Source organism: Balaenoptera musculus, chromosome 15 (assembly GCF_009873245.2).
Source record: "Balaenoptera musculus isolate JJ_BM4_2016_0621 chromosome 15, mBalMus1.pri.v3, whole genome shotgun sequence".
In the NCBI taxonomy this organism is placed as follows: domain Eukaryota; kingdom Metazoa; phylum Chordata; class Mammalia; order Artiodactyla; family Balaenopteridae; genus Balaenoptera; species Balaenoptera musculus.
The window spans coordinates 43,561,722-43,575,683 of NC_045799.1; the positions used below are offsets into that span (position 1 = coordinate 43,561,722).

The 13,962-nt window shown below is 48.8% G+C and overlaps 1 protein-coding gene across 1 annotated transcript; it reads left to right on the top strand.

Annotated features, from left to right (window-relative positions):
- Positions 1-484: 484 nt before the first annotated feature.
- Positions 485-7,438, top strand: VSX1 (visual system homeobox 1). Its single transcript, XM_036826914.1, has 5 exons — positions 485-946; positions 3,545-3,623; positions 4,032-4,155; positions 4,978-5,158; positions 6,359-7,438. The coding sequence occupies exons 1-5, from the start codon at positions 523-525 to the stop codon at positions 6,646-6,648; spliced, it is 1,098 nt and encodes a 365-aa protein (XP_036682809.1). The 5' UTR covers positions 485-522; the 3' UTR covers positions 6,649-7,438.
- The last annotated feature ends 6,524 nt before the right edge of the window (positions 7,439-13,962 follow it).

Below are 13,962 nucleotides of genomic sequence, written 5' to 3' on the forward strand. Positions count from 1 at the left end.
GGTGGCGTTGGAAGGCTGGAGGGGGTCATATTGATGGTAGTGTTGAGAGTGTGGCTGGGAATGGGGCCTCGGTCTTAATGGGCGGCTGGATGCGGGGAGGGAGGCTTCAGGGAGGCTGCGAGCGGGGCCTCCGCCGGAGTATCGCGAAGGGGAGAGAAGAGAATCGGGATCTGGAACCTGCGGCTTTCAGAGTAGAGGTTTAGGGAGGGGATGACTCTATTTTAGGAATAGAGTTGTCTGCTGCCTATTTTCCTCCCACCGAGAACGGGAGTGGGGGTGGGCAGGGGTACAACTGGAAAGGAGAGGAGAGAGGGAGTTGATTGAGGGGACCGCAGCTGGGAGGGCGGCGACCGAAGGGAGGGAGACTGGTGGCGTCCCCATCTCGCGGGGTCCAAGGCGTGACGCATCCGCGCCCCGCTGATTGGAGCCCTCCTGGCGCCCGACTGTATAAATCGTCCTCAGAGCTGCGCCCCCTCCGCAAAGGTGACCGAGAGAGGGTCCAGCCTCGCCGCCTGAGAAGCCATGACCGGCCGGGACGCGCTTTCCGACGGGCGTGCCAGGAGCAGGGCACTGGTGCCCGGAAGCCCGCCCACCGGCTCGCGCCCCCGGGGCTTTGCCATCACCGACCTGCTGGGCCTGGAGGCTGAGCTGCCCGCACCTGCTGGCCCCGGGCCGGGATCCGGCTGCGAAGGCCCCGCGGCCGCGCCCTGCGCGGGTCCAGGGCTCTGGGGCTCCTGCCTGGCGCGCGGGGCCCTCCCGCTGGGGCTCGGCCTCCTCTGCGGCTTCGGCGCGCAGCCCCCTGCGGCCGCCCGGGCGCCCTGCCTGCTCCTCGCAGACGTGCCCTTCCTGCCGCCCGAGGGGCCTGAGCCCAGCGCCCCGCAAGTCCCCGGCCGCCCGCCGACCCCGGCCGCCCGCCAGAAGCGCAGCGAGAGTGTCTCGACGTCCGGTAAGGAGGCCAGTCTGTGCCGCTCCTGTCCCTTTCCTCGGCTCGAGCGCGCAGGGTGACACTCCGGGGCTCCGCCAAGCCCAACGCAGCCCCCCAGATCTAGGGAAGTCGGGACCCCAGAGCGTGGCCTCGCCGGGGAACGCATTCTCGCAGCCGCGCCCTCTGCCCCTGACCTCTCCTCCGGGTCTGGTCGCCGCTGCCCCGCGGACACCACCACCACCCGGTCCGGACCCGCCCTGGGGTCTCAGCGACCCGGCCGCGGTCTCCGGGGGCCTTTCCCCCGCGCCCGCGCGAGGCTCGGCCTCTGGGAACGGCGGAGGTCGGGAGGCCTGGGCCTACCTCGTTTGTCAGTGGCACAGAACGCGGTACCCGCCAGAGCTGGAGAGTTCGCTGAATTGATTGACGAATTGTCCGGCTCTTAGAGAGCGCAGGGCGGAGGCCTGGAACTGTCCTCCTCCCTGTGCTGAAAAGCGAGTCTGGGTACCGCCCTTCTCCCCTCCTTCCAGCACGTGAGAAGCAAGCTCGCCCGTCTTATGGTAGCTGTGCCCAGCTCCTCAGAGAAGTCGGGGTGGATTGTGGGCAACAGAAGGGAGCAATGGAAATCTACAAAGACAGGGCCGAGAAATCGAGAGGTTTGGGGTGTGGGGGAAGAGAACGGAGAATTACACGAGAAGAGGTGGATGGACGGAGAGAAACTATGTAGCGGACCGCAGAGCTGAGCATCCAGGCAGCGAGGCAGAGAGAGTGCAGTGGTCTCCACTGCTGATTAAAGGAAGCAGGCAGGGGAGTTCCCTGGCGGCCCAGTGGTTAAGACTCCACGCTTCCACTGAAGGGGGTACGGTGGTCCGGGAACAACTAAGATCCTGCATGCATGCCCCGCAGCGCGGCAAAAAAAAAAAAAAAAAAAAAGTAAGCAGGCGGAATCAGCAGGCAGGCCAACGTCCACCCAGCTCTAAAAGGACTTTGTTTCATGAGTGTCTAGGTAAGATCAAATGAACCCCACTATTAGTTGTTTCACTAAAAATGCAGGAACCACCTTCATAGGATGGGCTCTTTCTGTGTGAGGACCATAAAACTAAAGGCAAAATGCAACTGCATCCTAGTCTGTGAGGGCGTTTCTCAAGACCAAGACCAACACTGTCCAGTAGAAACATCATGTGACTGCGAGTAACGAAAGTTTCTCAAAGCCACGTTAAAAAGGAAAAATACATAGTTGAAACAAATTTAAATACTCTATCTTATTTAATCCATTACATACAAAACATTGTCATTTTACATGTACTCAATATAAAAATTATTAATATTTTACTTTTGAGGGTATTAAGTCTTCAAAATCCACTGACTGTTTCATGTTTACAGCTGGTCTCAATTCAGATTGGCCACATTTCACGTCTCAATAACCTTATATATCTATTGGTATACCAGATTGGACAGCGTGAATAGCATAATATTATAATCCAATTTTTCTGGTGAAGTAATTGATGTAGGAGTAAAACTGACATTATTTTACTATTTTTGCATTTCTTAATTCACTTTTTAGTGTTTTGAAGCAAATATGCTTTTTAACAATGAACCTGACAATAGTTTGGTCTTCTAACCTTCCTTTCAACCTAGATCTTCTGATATAATGGATTTCAAAAGATAAAGCGTAGTGGAGTGGGTTCTTTTTTTTTTAATTCTTTATTTATTTATTTATTTTTAAAATTTTTTTATTTTATGGCTGTATTGGGTCTTCGTTTCTGTGCGAGGGCTTTCTCTAGTTGTGGGAAGCGGGGGCCACTCTTCATCGCGATGCGCGGGCCTCTCACCATCACGGCCTCACTTGTTGCGGAGCACAGGCTCCAGACGCGCAGGCTCAGCAATTGTGGCTCACGGGCCCAGTTGCTCCGTGGCATGTGGGATCTTCCCAGACCAGGGCTCGAACCCGTGTCCCCTGCATTGGCAGGCAGACTCTCAACCACTGCACCACCAGGGAAACCCCGGGAGTGGGTTCTTAAAATTATTTCACCTGCCATCTATGAATCATCTGGGCACACTTGCCAAGAAGGAATTTCCCAGACCCCACTTCCAGAGGTCTGGAATCGGTACAGCAGGGCAGGGGGCCAGCTCTGATGAGGGTCTGATGTCACAAACCTCCGTCCTCCCTTTAAGAAATGTTGGTGTTTTGGTTAAGATGAGGAAGGTGAGACAGAGGCAGAAGGAAGTGGATGAATTTGGCAGCTGAAGGGACAGGAAATGCAATTAGTGTTCAAGTAGCTTTGGCTTCACACAGTCTGGGGTTTGAATCCCAGCCTCACTGTTGACTACCTGTGTGATCTTGGGCAAGTTACTTAATCTCTCTGTGCCTTGGTTTCCTCCTCTGTAAAAAGAGAATAATAATAGCAGCTGCCTTGGAGTTCTTTTAATTTATGGAGAATAACGGTGATAATGCATGAGCAGTGCTAAGCTCAGCACCTGGAGCATGGTGTGAAAAATGCGAGCTTGTAAATATTCACATTCCCAACAGGTTCATAGAGTCAATCCTCAAAGTAAAATCCAGAAAACAAAGTGAAAAATATGCTCACCTTTAAAGTCCTCCCTCTCTCCTTGTGCTAACAGATGAGGACAGCCCATCTGAAGACAGAAGTGACCTGAAGGCGTCCCCCGCCCCCGGCAAGAGGAAGAAGCGGAGGCATAGGTACCTGCCCTCACCCCTCTCCTTGGGACACAGTGCCTGAGAACCAGCTGGCCCTGCGTTAGGGCAGCAGCGGGAAGGGCTCAGTAGCCATTTGGGAATGTAATTCTGCAGTTCCCAGGGGGCTGCAGGTCAGCCTCTGTAGCATTTTAAAGACACAATTTGGTGGGCCTTTAAAATGGGTCTTCTTAGAATGAGTTGATGGAATTCATTGAGGAGAAAAAAAGACCTAAAGAACTTTGTTTGGTTTGAACTAAATTGTGGACTTTCCAGAGGCTAATCATTCGGAGGTGGGGCATCCAGTTTTCATGAAGTGGACCAAGAGGGGCCAGGCATGGGGTCCTCTGAGGCTGGAAGCCTTGCAGCCTCCTGTGGACACGTGCCCACGTGTGTGTTCGGGCCTCCCTCCAGGACCGTCTTCACCGCCCACCAGCTGGAAGAGCTGGAGAAGGCCTTCAGCGAGGCCCACTACCCTGATGTGTACGCCCGGGAAATGCTGGCCGTGAAGACCGAACTCCCCGAAGACCGAATACAGGTGCAGGTCCCACCACCCAGAGGCACCACAGAGAACACGCTGTCCTTACACGCAATGAGTCAGCCCACAGCCACCTCTAAACAGCCCAGCACTTCCCCCTCCGCACCCAAACCGAAGGTCACTTAGATGCCAGAGCCTTCCTTTGTGTTCATTTAGAGAGGATGACCCCTGTAACCTTCAAGCCTTTTTTCCTTTTATTAAATCATTCTTAAAAATTACACAGTGTGTGCTGCATCTAGAAACTATGTCAAGATATCAATGAAAAAATGACTATCACTCCATTGCAAGCCCTCAAAGAAACCAGTGTAAATAGCCTGACGAGGCCTTTCTGCACACCGCCCCCATGCCATATGCACATCTGGCCCTGGAACACGCACTCACAGGCACACAGGATTGGTCTTTGTCTTTACAGAAAGCCATCCTGTGTGTGCCTCAGCCTCTGTGCTGACAGCACATCCTTGCCAGGTCAGAAGGGATGCCACTCACTCACTCTTTTTAAGCAGCTTAACAATATTCGACACTATTATTAAGATAAAGCAATCCAACAACCGAGGTTAGAAGAGACCATTGCCCTGGGGAACCGCTCCCATCGGTGTAAAATCGACTTCTTTACACACTGGGGGATACTCTGATTTTGTTTTGTCATCCCTGACTCCGTGGAAACCTCGGTGGAAACTGGTCCCGATCACCCAGCACGACCAGTCCTGCGAGCCACGAGAAAGGCCTGGGTCCCAGGTGCCCCCGGGGAGGGTGCACCTGTGCCCCTCGGCGCTGGGGTCTCCTCCCGTAAGCCCTTCTGCTTCCCCTCCCGCCTCAATCCAGGTCTGGTTTCAAAACCGGCGGGCCAAGTGGCGGAAGCGGGAGAAGCGCTGGGACGGCAGCAGCGTGATGGCTGAGTACGGGCTCTACGGGGCGATGGTGCGACACTGCATCCCGCTGCCCGACTCAGTCCTCGGCTCCGCGGAGGGCGGCCCGCTGGGCTCCTGTGTGCCCTGGCTTCTGGGTAAGGAAGAGGGTCCTGTGGCCGCGCCCTGCCAGAGATGTTGGGGGTCCCCATGCCCGGTGGCCATTGCCAAGCCAAGCAATGTAAATTTACTCAGATTCAGGCCCAGAATATCACATCCGATTTTTAATTAATTACAAGGCTTGGACTTTGATCAGTTGCCTTATTTTTCATTGGAACTATGTAGGCAGTGTGTAGACAGGTCCAATCAGGCCCTGGTTTTATGAGTGGAATGACACACTTTCATTATATGAAATATGTTTCCCAAATGTTGAGAGCTGTTAGAGGTTTTGGAAACCATACAGTTCAGAGCTCATGGTAATAGGAAGCGGGAAGGCTCAGGCAGTGAACCTGCAGACTGTTAACCCCTTGCACCCTGGACTCAGGAGGTCCAGTTCCTGGTCCTGGCTCGGCCATTAATAATCTGCCGCGTAGCTGTTCTGTCCCCTAGTTTTTGGTGCTGGAACAGTCTGCACTGGTGAGGTCCAAGCTTTGAGGCTGGGCATTCTGAGGAGCTGGCACCCTTACTGGTCTGTTGGCTGTTACCAGAGACCCTCGGGCTTGGAGGAATGAGTGACAGACAGCACGCTGGGCAGGGTGTGAGATTAGGATTAGGGGGCCGAGGGGGCATTTTAGGCTGGGGAGGAGGAGGGTTTTTGTTCAGCAAACACTTTTTGAACCCCTACCCACCGGACACTATGCCGGGACTGGAGAAACCAATCGTCTTTGCCCTCAAGGGTTGGAGAGCCTGGAGGGAACTTTGGGCAGGTAACCGGGCCCACCTCTCTGAGTTTACACGAGCAGGTGGGGTGGAGCTTATTGAGTCCGCAGGTCTGTGGCCAAACAAGAAACTGGGCCTCGTGCTGCCAGACATCGGACTTTTTGAGAGAAGCTGGAAGTCTGACTTTTGATGTAAATCTCCTGATTTTAAAATGTTGCCAACAAGTTTTAAAATAAAAATTTAAAAATCACCATGTCATCCAAACAAGGCACTTTTGCTGGCTGTGTCCAGCTGGCAGACACCAGTCTACAACCCCTGATGTTGAGAGTTACCTACGAGACTCTCCTGCAGGCCCCAAGACAGGTACCAATAAGGGAAATTCTAATGGGATTTAGAGAACAGTGACATGGAAGAAATTTACTTAATTGCTGTATTTAGAGATATTTATCTAGTTTTTATTTATTTTCCTTTTTTGCAAGGGATGCATAAAAAATCCACAGGGATGATAAGGAAAGCAGAAAGTGAAGAAAAGCTGGCAGGACTCTGGGGCTCTGACCATCTCAAGGAAGGTTCTAGCCCACATCAGGCAGGACCCCAGAGGGGCTTGGAGGAAGGCAGCCCTGAGAGCGGCTTGGAAGACGTGGCCATTGATCTCTCCAGCACCACACGTCAGGAGACCAAGAGAGCGCAGCAGGGGTCTGGTGCCCAAGGATGTTCAGACTCTGAGGGGCTAGAGGGGCTCCAGCCAGGGAAGGAGGGGGCCTTATGAAGCTGCAGGTCCCCCCTCCCCCACCAAAGGCTGGAAATGTGCACATTCCTCACCAGCTTTTTTCAAAAGACAAAAGTTGTCGAAGACAAATACTCTCAGTTGGATTTTCTTCTTCCGGTGTCAGGATGAAATGCAATGCCACTTGCTTTAAGAAGACAAATGGTGACTTATGGAAAATTCCATTTCATTCTAGAATGGAAACCATTTCTTAAAGGCACATGAATCAGTTAATTTGGTGTAAAACTTTTATTCTCTTCTGTAGAACTTGAGGAGGGAGGATTTTAAGTCCAAAACCCATTTTCACTGCCAGACATCCCAAGATTTGGTTCAATATACTGTGTAGACTCACAGGTTAAGTCTGCTGTCCTTACTCTGAATCCAAAAATACAAAATTATTTAACCTACAGAGAATCATATATCTTCATAAATACTGAAGACTTCATGCAGACCTCATATGAATGAAACATAACATCTTTACCTTGAACTTGGCTTTGGACATTTTCATTTTCTTGTTAGGCAATGATTCTATGTCCTCCTGAGTGTCATTTGATCGGGTCTGTGGAACTCCTCCACTAAGAAAGCCCTCTCTCCCTTCCCTTCTGAAACAGCACAGGACCATATCTGAACAACTGTTGAATATCTATAAACAGTGTTTTAAGTTCAGACCAGGCTTCTTGGTTTTTTAAAATTTATGTTTGAGAGCACTTTAGTGACTTGATTTCGTGAATGTTTCCTTGCCTGTATTTCCTTTCCTTTATTTATTATTTAAAAATAAACGTTTTGTGTTGTGCTCGTGTCTCATACATCCCCTCTGTCCGCACTTGCACCTCCTGCTGCCCTGCTGAGGGTGCCTCCATTAGCCCGGAAACATTATACCCCAAGCACTTCACGCTCAGGCTGCAGCACTTACCCTGTGTCGCTCTGTAAACTCCTATGGGGCAGCGTCGGTGTCTAACTCTCTTTTCTGAGTTCAGAGTCCAGAGCTTGCACCTTGTTTATGGGGAGGCTGAGGGGGAAACATGGCTCTTCTTGAAGAAGAAGGCGTGGGAAGGAGGGTGAGGACCCTCTAAGCAGGTGGCTTCCTCTGGGAATGGGCACCGCCACCCTTCGGACTGGGCCTAGCTCTCCCGTCTCTCCGGATGAGAAAACACAGTTTCCTTCCTTTGGTCTGTTTCTCTCATCCTGTGATTGTCCCAGGCTATTGTGAAAATTAAATGTCACCTATCATTACTGCAGCAACAGCAGCTAACAATGAGCCACACCTTCTCTCATTCATTCTGGCACCAAGATCTCAGCTGAAGCCTGGGGCTGACGGCGGGAGGGCAGGTGCTGGGAAGAATCTGGAAGTCACTTTCTCTCTCTCCGGCTGGACCCGCAGAGCAGGCCCTGAGCGATGTGGCCACACCTGTTCTGGACCCTCTGCTGCCTCAGGCCGGTTCTCAAATTCTTGCCTCCATCTCTCTTCCTAGTTTATCCAGGGTTGAGTTTGGGGGAGGGAGCTAGTAACCTGTGCAACTTACATACAGCACACTCATAAAATAAAATATTACGCAGCCACTAAAAATGATAACAATGAGGCATACTTACGTGGAAAGATACTCATGAAATGTTGCCGAGTGGGGGCTTCCCTGGTGGTGCAGTGGTTAAGAATCCGCCTGCCAATGCAGGAGACACGGGTTCAAGCCCTGGTCTGGGAACATCCCACATGCCACGGAGCAACTAAGCCCGTGCGCCACAACTACTGAGCCCACGAGCCACAACTACTGAAGCCCGCATGCCTAGAGCCCATGCTCCGCAACAAGAGAAGCCACCGCAATGAGAAGCCTGCGCACCGCAGTGAAGAGTAGCCCCAGCTCACTGCAACTAGAGAAAACCCGTGCTCAGCAACGAAGACCCAACGCAGCCAAAAATAAATTTTAAAAGTTAAAAAAAAAAAATTAAACGTAATTATAAAAAAAAGTTGCTGATTGAAAACTCCTAAACAAACCCAAAAAAGGATACAAGTAGAAAAAAATATGTAAAGCAGAATAAAAATGAAATAAAGAAACTTAACTGCCATAGAACCATACAAATAGTGGACAAATTTCTAGGCAAAATTATCTAAAAAAGGAGAAAACAGGAAGAGGCAAAAGAGAAAGGGACTAGAATCAGTAATATAGACCATTTTAAATGTCTGAGAACACCAATGTCTCAGTTTTTTCAATCATAAAATGGGGATCATAATACAACACCCTTGTTTTCGTGGACATTAAATGGAAGGATGTGAGTAAAGTGCTTACCTCGGTTTCCAGCATGGTAGAGAAAGAGAAAAATAAATACTATTGTTACACTATTACTGGCATTCCCATTAGTATCAAGACCCCAATGAGAACACTTGTCATCATCATTATTTATCAACATGGGATCCACTAAGTAAATCATGGGATAATAACCGGTTGGAACGCTGTGCAAACAGCGTTTAAGAAGAGCCCCAGGGGCACAGCAGAACTCCACCTGGGGGCCGCCGGGCGCAGGAGAGGGACGTGCCCAACGCGGACAACCGTGCACTGTCCGGTGAACTTAAATCTGGGCTGGGCCTTCCAGCAGCTGGGGGACCCAGGTAGGGTCTGTCCTTCTGCCTCCTTCGCCTGCCCTGTTTGTCCAGGTCGGGGTGCTGGGCGCTCGACATGCTTCCTCATCCCCCATTGGTCAGAACTGCTGTCACTCTCAGGCCTAAACCAATCGTGAGTCAAGGGGGCAGAATTCCTTGTTGAGCTTAGACCAAAAATTCACCTGCGGTCCCGAAGCTCCTCTTGCCCTAAAAGTAAGTATAACTGGACTCCTTCCAGCAAAGAAGAAAAAGGAGTGGCCGCTGACCAGCCAAGGGACAGGCTGGCCACAGGCATGATGTGAAATAGTATATGCGACACTAAAAAAGAAGAAAAGACAGATGAAATTCCTTTGAAACTTTCAGAGCATTTATCTTTGGATCATGGGTAAATGGATACTTTTGGTCTTTTTTTCATATTTTCTAAGTTTTGTAAAGTTAGTATGTAAAAATTTAATAAAATAGTGATTATTAATATTAATAATATTAAAATAGAAATTCCTTTTTCTCAATTTAGGGCTAAGCACACACAGGGCAAAATCTCATTTAAAAATACAATGTGGTATAATGTTATAAGTAATAATCCTAGTTATTACTTTAAAATGTATATCTCAGAAATAACTAATTTTCTTGTCAACTGCATTAGTATGAACTTTCATCAAATCTTTAACCGTGGTCATTTTTAAGTCTTTTGTCATTTACAGACAGTTCTGGGTGTACTCTGATGATTTTGCAAATATGTTCCTATAAAAGGGTTTCATCTTCAAGAAATTCATGGAAAAGACTCTGACAAGTACAGGTTTCTGGTAACTGACTGTACTGCTGAACTGAATGAATAAGCATTTTCAGAACTCTAATGAAAAACTGATGAACTCATAAAAGTGCTAACAAAAGATCAAGATGAAAAAAAATTAATTACATGGGACTGAGTGAACTGATGAGGATGAGTATAATTTTTGTGACTTTCTGTCTGAATTTAAAAAAAAAAAAATCCCACAAGGACTCAGAGGCAAAGAATATACAAATCAATTTTCACTGCAAAGTAAAGGAGCTGTTACAGTGGAGGATTACTGGACTGAATGTCAATATTATGACATAGTATGAGTGTGTTTCATGTTTGGTAATTGCAATCATTGTTGCTTTTGTTGTGGTCATTCATGTACAATGCTTGGTGTCAGTCTATTTATGTCTTGTAAAAATAAAATACAGTGTGTGTGTGTGTGAATAAAAAAAAAAAAAAAAAAAAAAAATACAATGAAAATGTTTAATGATAGAGTCCGTATTTTGCCTGCGTCTCCTGTCAGGTCAACACAAGTGCCAGCTTGACAGGAAACACACAGTCCCCTTCAACCCGTACTCAAATCATGCAGCAAATTGGAATCTGACCACTGACAGCAGGACTGAATTGTTTCCAGCTTTCAAAATTGCCTTCCAGCTGAAATGTGGCTATAAAAGCCTAAAAGGAGATTTTTAAAAAATTATAATTTTAGCAAGGAATTTGGACAAATTCCTACTATGAACCAGTGTCACCCCCGCTGCACTTTGGTGACAGGAGAAGCACATCAGTGCCTGAGAAACATGCGTGACTCCAGGAGATATTTTCAGAAATGACAAAAGAACAAGATATAGCAATCAGTGTCGTTTTCTGAAGTTTACCAGTATAAATACAATAAACTAAAACTATCATTCTCTGTGGTCTACAAATCATGTCCATATTGTCTTTTTTTGTTCTCACAGCAGGTGAGAAACTGAGCTGCAGAGAAATTAAGTGAACTTGCTAAGCTGATTCTCAAGTTTATAAGGCTCAGGGCCAGAAGAGCAGACGGAGGGCCTCGAAGCAGATGGAGGCGGTGACTTGCTCTGCTACTTGTGGACACTTGGGTGAAGCTGTATGGTCAGGCCTGAGAGTGCTGGCTGGGGAAGCAGACAGACCCAAAAGCAGGAAGCATACGCGTGTGCGGATACAGAGGTGGCAAGGCCGGCCACGAAGGAAAGGGCTCACTTTTTTGATACGTTATTGGGACAATTGTTTATCCAAATGGGGAAAAATGGAATGGACATCAGTTTCACACCTCACAGGAAAATATGTCCTGGCGGATTAGACGACTGTGAAAGGCAGAACTATAAAGCTTTTAATTTTTTTTTTTAATTTTATTTATTTATTTATTTATTTTTGGCTGTGTTGGGTCTTCGTTTCCGTGCGAGGGCTTTCTCTAGTTGCGGCAAGCGGGGGCCACTCTTCATCGTGGTGCGCGGGCCTCTCACTATCGTGGCCTCTCTTGTTGCGGAGCACAGGCTCCAGACGTGCAGGCTCAGTAGTTGTGGCTCACGGGCCCAGCTGCCCTGCGGCATGTGGGATCTTCCCAGACCAGGGCTAGAACCTGTGTCCCCTGCATTGGCAGGCAGATTCTCAACCACTGAGCCACCAGGGAAGCCCTATAAAGCTTTTAGATGTTTGGGTCTAGAAGATGCTTCAGTTGCCCCAAGGCTATGGTTCAAAGCAACCATTTTATTTTGCTGACAGTTTTGTGGGTCTTTCTTCAGTGAGGCTTACCAAGCCTCAGCCTCTCTTTCCATCCATCTATCATCTCACCTCTCTGTCCACACATTATATTTTCCTGAACCATTTGAGATTAAGATGCATACACCATCAGACCCCTTATCTCTGTTTTTCCAGCTTGATTGAGATATGATTGATATACCATTGTGTAAGTTTGAGGTGTACAATGTGATGATTTAACACATGTGTAATGGCAGCCAAAGAACCCCGGGCCATTGATCTGATATTGCTTTTGGGATTCTTAGAGCCTCACTTTGGAAGCTGAGTAGGGATTGCAAAGGTTTCAGAATCCTGGGAATGGGACCAAGGATTTTGTCCTGGGTATAGCTCTAGGGAGACCTGCTCTCAGAGAATTACTGTGAAACTCTCTGTTTTCCAATGTTAACTTCTGCTCATCCAGGTCCCGTTCACAGGATTTTATCAGGGACCCCACAGGCTGCTCCATACCCTGTTTTGGTGCATGACCACCTTCAGCTAATATTGCCAAAGTTTGCTCCTCTGGGGAGTTTCTCACACAGCTGTGTTCTGCCCAAAATAAGCGTGCCGTGTCCCTGTCACCACTGATGGTCCCTGTTAGTGGACGCCCCACGTGCAGGGCTCCCTGATGATGCAAAAGGCTCAACAACCTTAGGACTGAAAGCACTGATCTCCCAAGTGTATTGTATTCTTTCCCAAATCTATTACCCGGCTGGTGAGAGCAGAACCACACCCATGACATCTGGGCCCAAGGAAAGGTGCACAAAGCTGTTCTTACAGAAGCATCCTCCAAGTTAAGGCTTCCACACAAGGTATCTATCAAGGGACTTCCCTGGTAGCACAGTGGTTAAGAATCTGCCTGCCAATGCAAGGGGCACAGATTCGAGCCCTGGTCCGGGAACATCCCACATGCCACAGAGCAACTAAAACCGTGTGCCACAACTACTGAGCCTGTGTGCCACACTACTGAAGCCCTTGCGCCTAGAGCCCATGATACGCAACAAGAAAAGCCACCGCAATAAGAAGCCTGCACACCACAATGAAGAGTAGCTCCCGCTTGTAGCAACTAGAGAAAGCCTGCGTGCAGCAACAAAGACCCAACGCAGCCAAAAAAAAAAGAAAGGTATCTATCAAAAGGGAACGGTAGGGACCCATGGTTTCGTTCTGACTTCTTTGGATCCTCCCCACTTCTTAAAAATTCATCCAAGGCTGGCTGCCTTTTCGCCCTTTCCATCAAAATAAATGGATAAATAAATAAATCATCACCAATAACATGCTGGCGCCACCTGTTGGCAGGCATGTGTCTGTGCTCTGGCCTGACTTGCGGGTCAGACATCTAAAAGCACAGCTTGAACACGTTTGTGTAGAGGAATTTGTTTTTCTACCCATCCTTCCAACCCACCCACTGAGCCACCGGCTGTGGTCGTCTCCCCTTTGAAATGTCTTCAGTCATGTAACTGTCTCGTTAGACACCCTTTCTGTGGTTAAACTGCCCAGTTTACGATACTTTGTTATAGGAGCCCGCACGGACTCAGACACACAAGGCCTCATCTTTTCTCAATTTATCATCATTTAAAATAAATAATTCCCGTTATTCCCTATGCTCAGTCCACCACCTTAATCTCTCTCTGCCGTGTACACTAGATCTCTCCTCTCCTTCCCCAGAGTGTCTGTCCCTCAAGTTCAGGGCTGCTCTGGGCCCAACTAGCCTTCGTTGATCAATTCGCTAGAGAGACAAAGACTGTTCTGAGGGCCTCGTTGTTCAGGAGATGCTCCTGGACTTCCCTTGATGGAGACGTGGCTTCGAGGCCCGTGCTGTGTTCTTCCTGTCCACTGGTCCTGAGGCAACTTTAAAGTTAAAGGCAGAATCCATCGCCAGGTGGCAGTGTTGGCCAGCTTTAAAGTTTGTCAAAATGGGCACTGGGTACTAGAAATTTGATTGTTTTGTTTTCTATCCCTCATCTTCCCATTCAATCAATCCATAATCATCAATCAATCAATCCAGATTCATTGGGCCCCTGCTCAATCCACACACACCCTCCTGGATTCTCAGCTGGTGCCTTCAGGGTTGGGCTCTGTTTAATTTCTTTGGGACCCCCAGGGGCCGGCCCCAGAGGAAGCGGTGTCCACCCCAGGCGGTCAGCACATGTTTGCTGGTTGACCCTTCCCTGTCGTGGCCTTTGTCTAAAGG

What these genes read in the sequence shown, in the direction of transcription:
- VSX1 (XM_036826914.1), top strand. Translation starts at nt 523, where the DNA reads ATGACCGGCCGGGACGCGCTTTCCGACGGGCGTGCCAGGAGCAGGGCA. An exon ending in CGAGAGTGTCTCGACGTCCG is followed by an intron (nt 947 to 3,544) that starts GTAAGGAGGCCA and finishes TTGTGCTAACAG; the next exon opens with ATGAGGACAGCCCATCTGAA. An exon ending in TCCCCGAAGACCGAATACAG is followed by an intron (nt 4,156 to 4,977) that starts GTGCAGGTCCCA and finishes GCCTCAATCCAG; the next exon opens with GTCTGGTTTCAAAACCGGCG.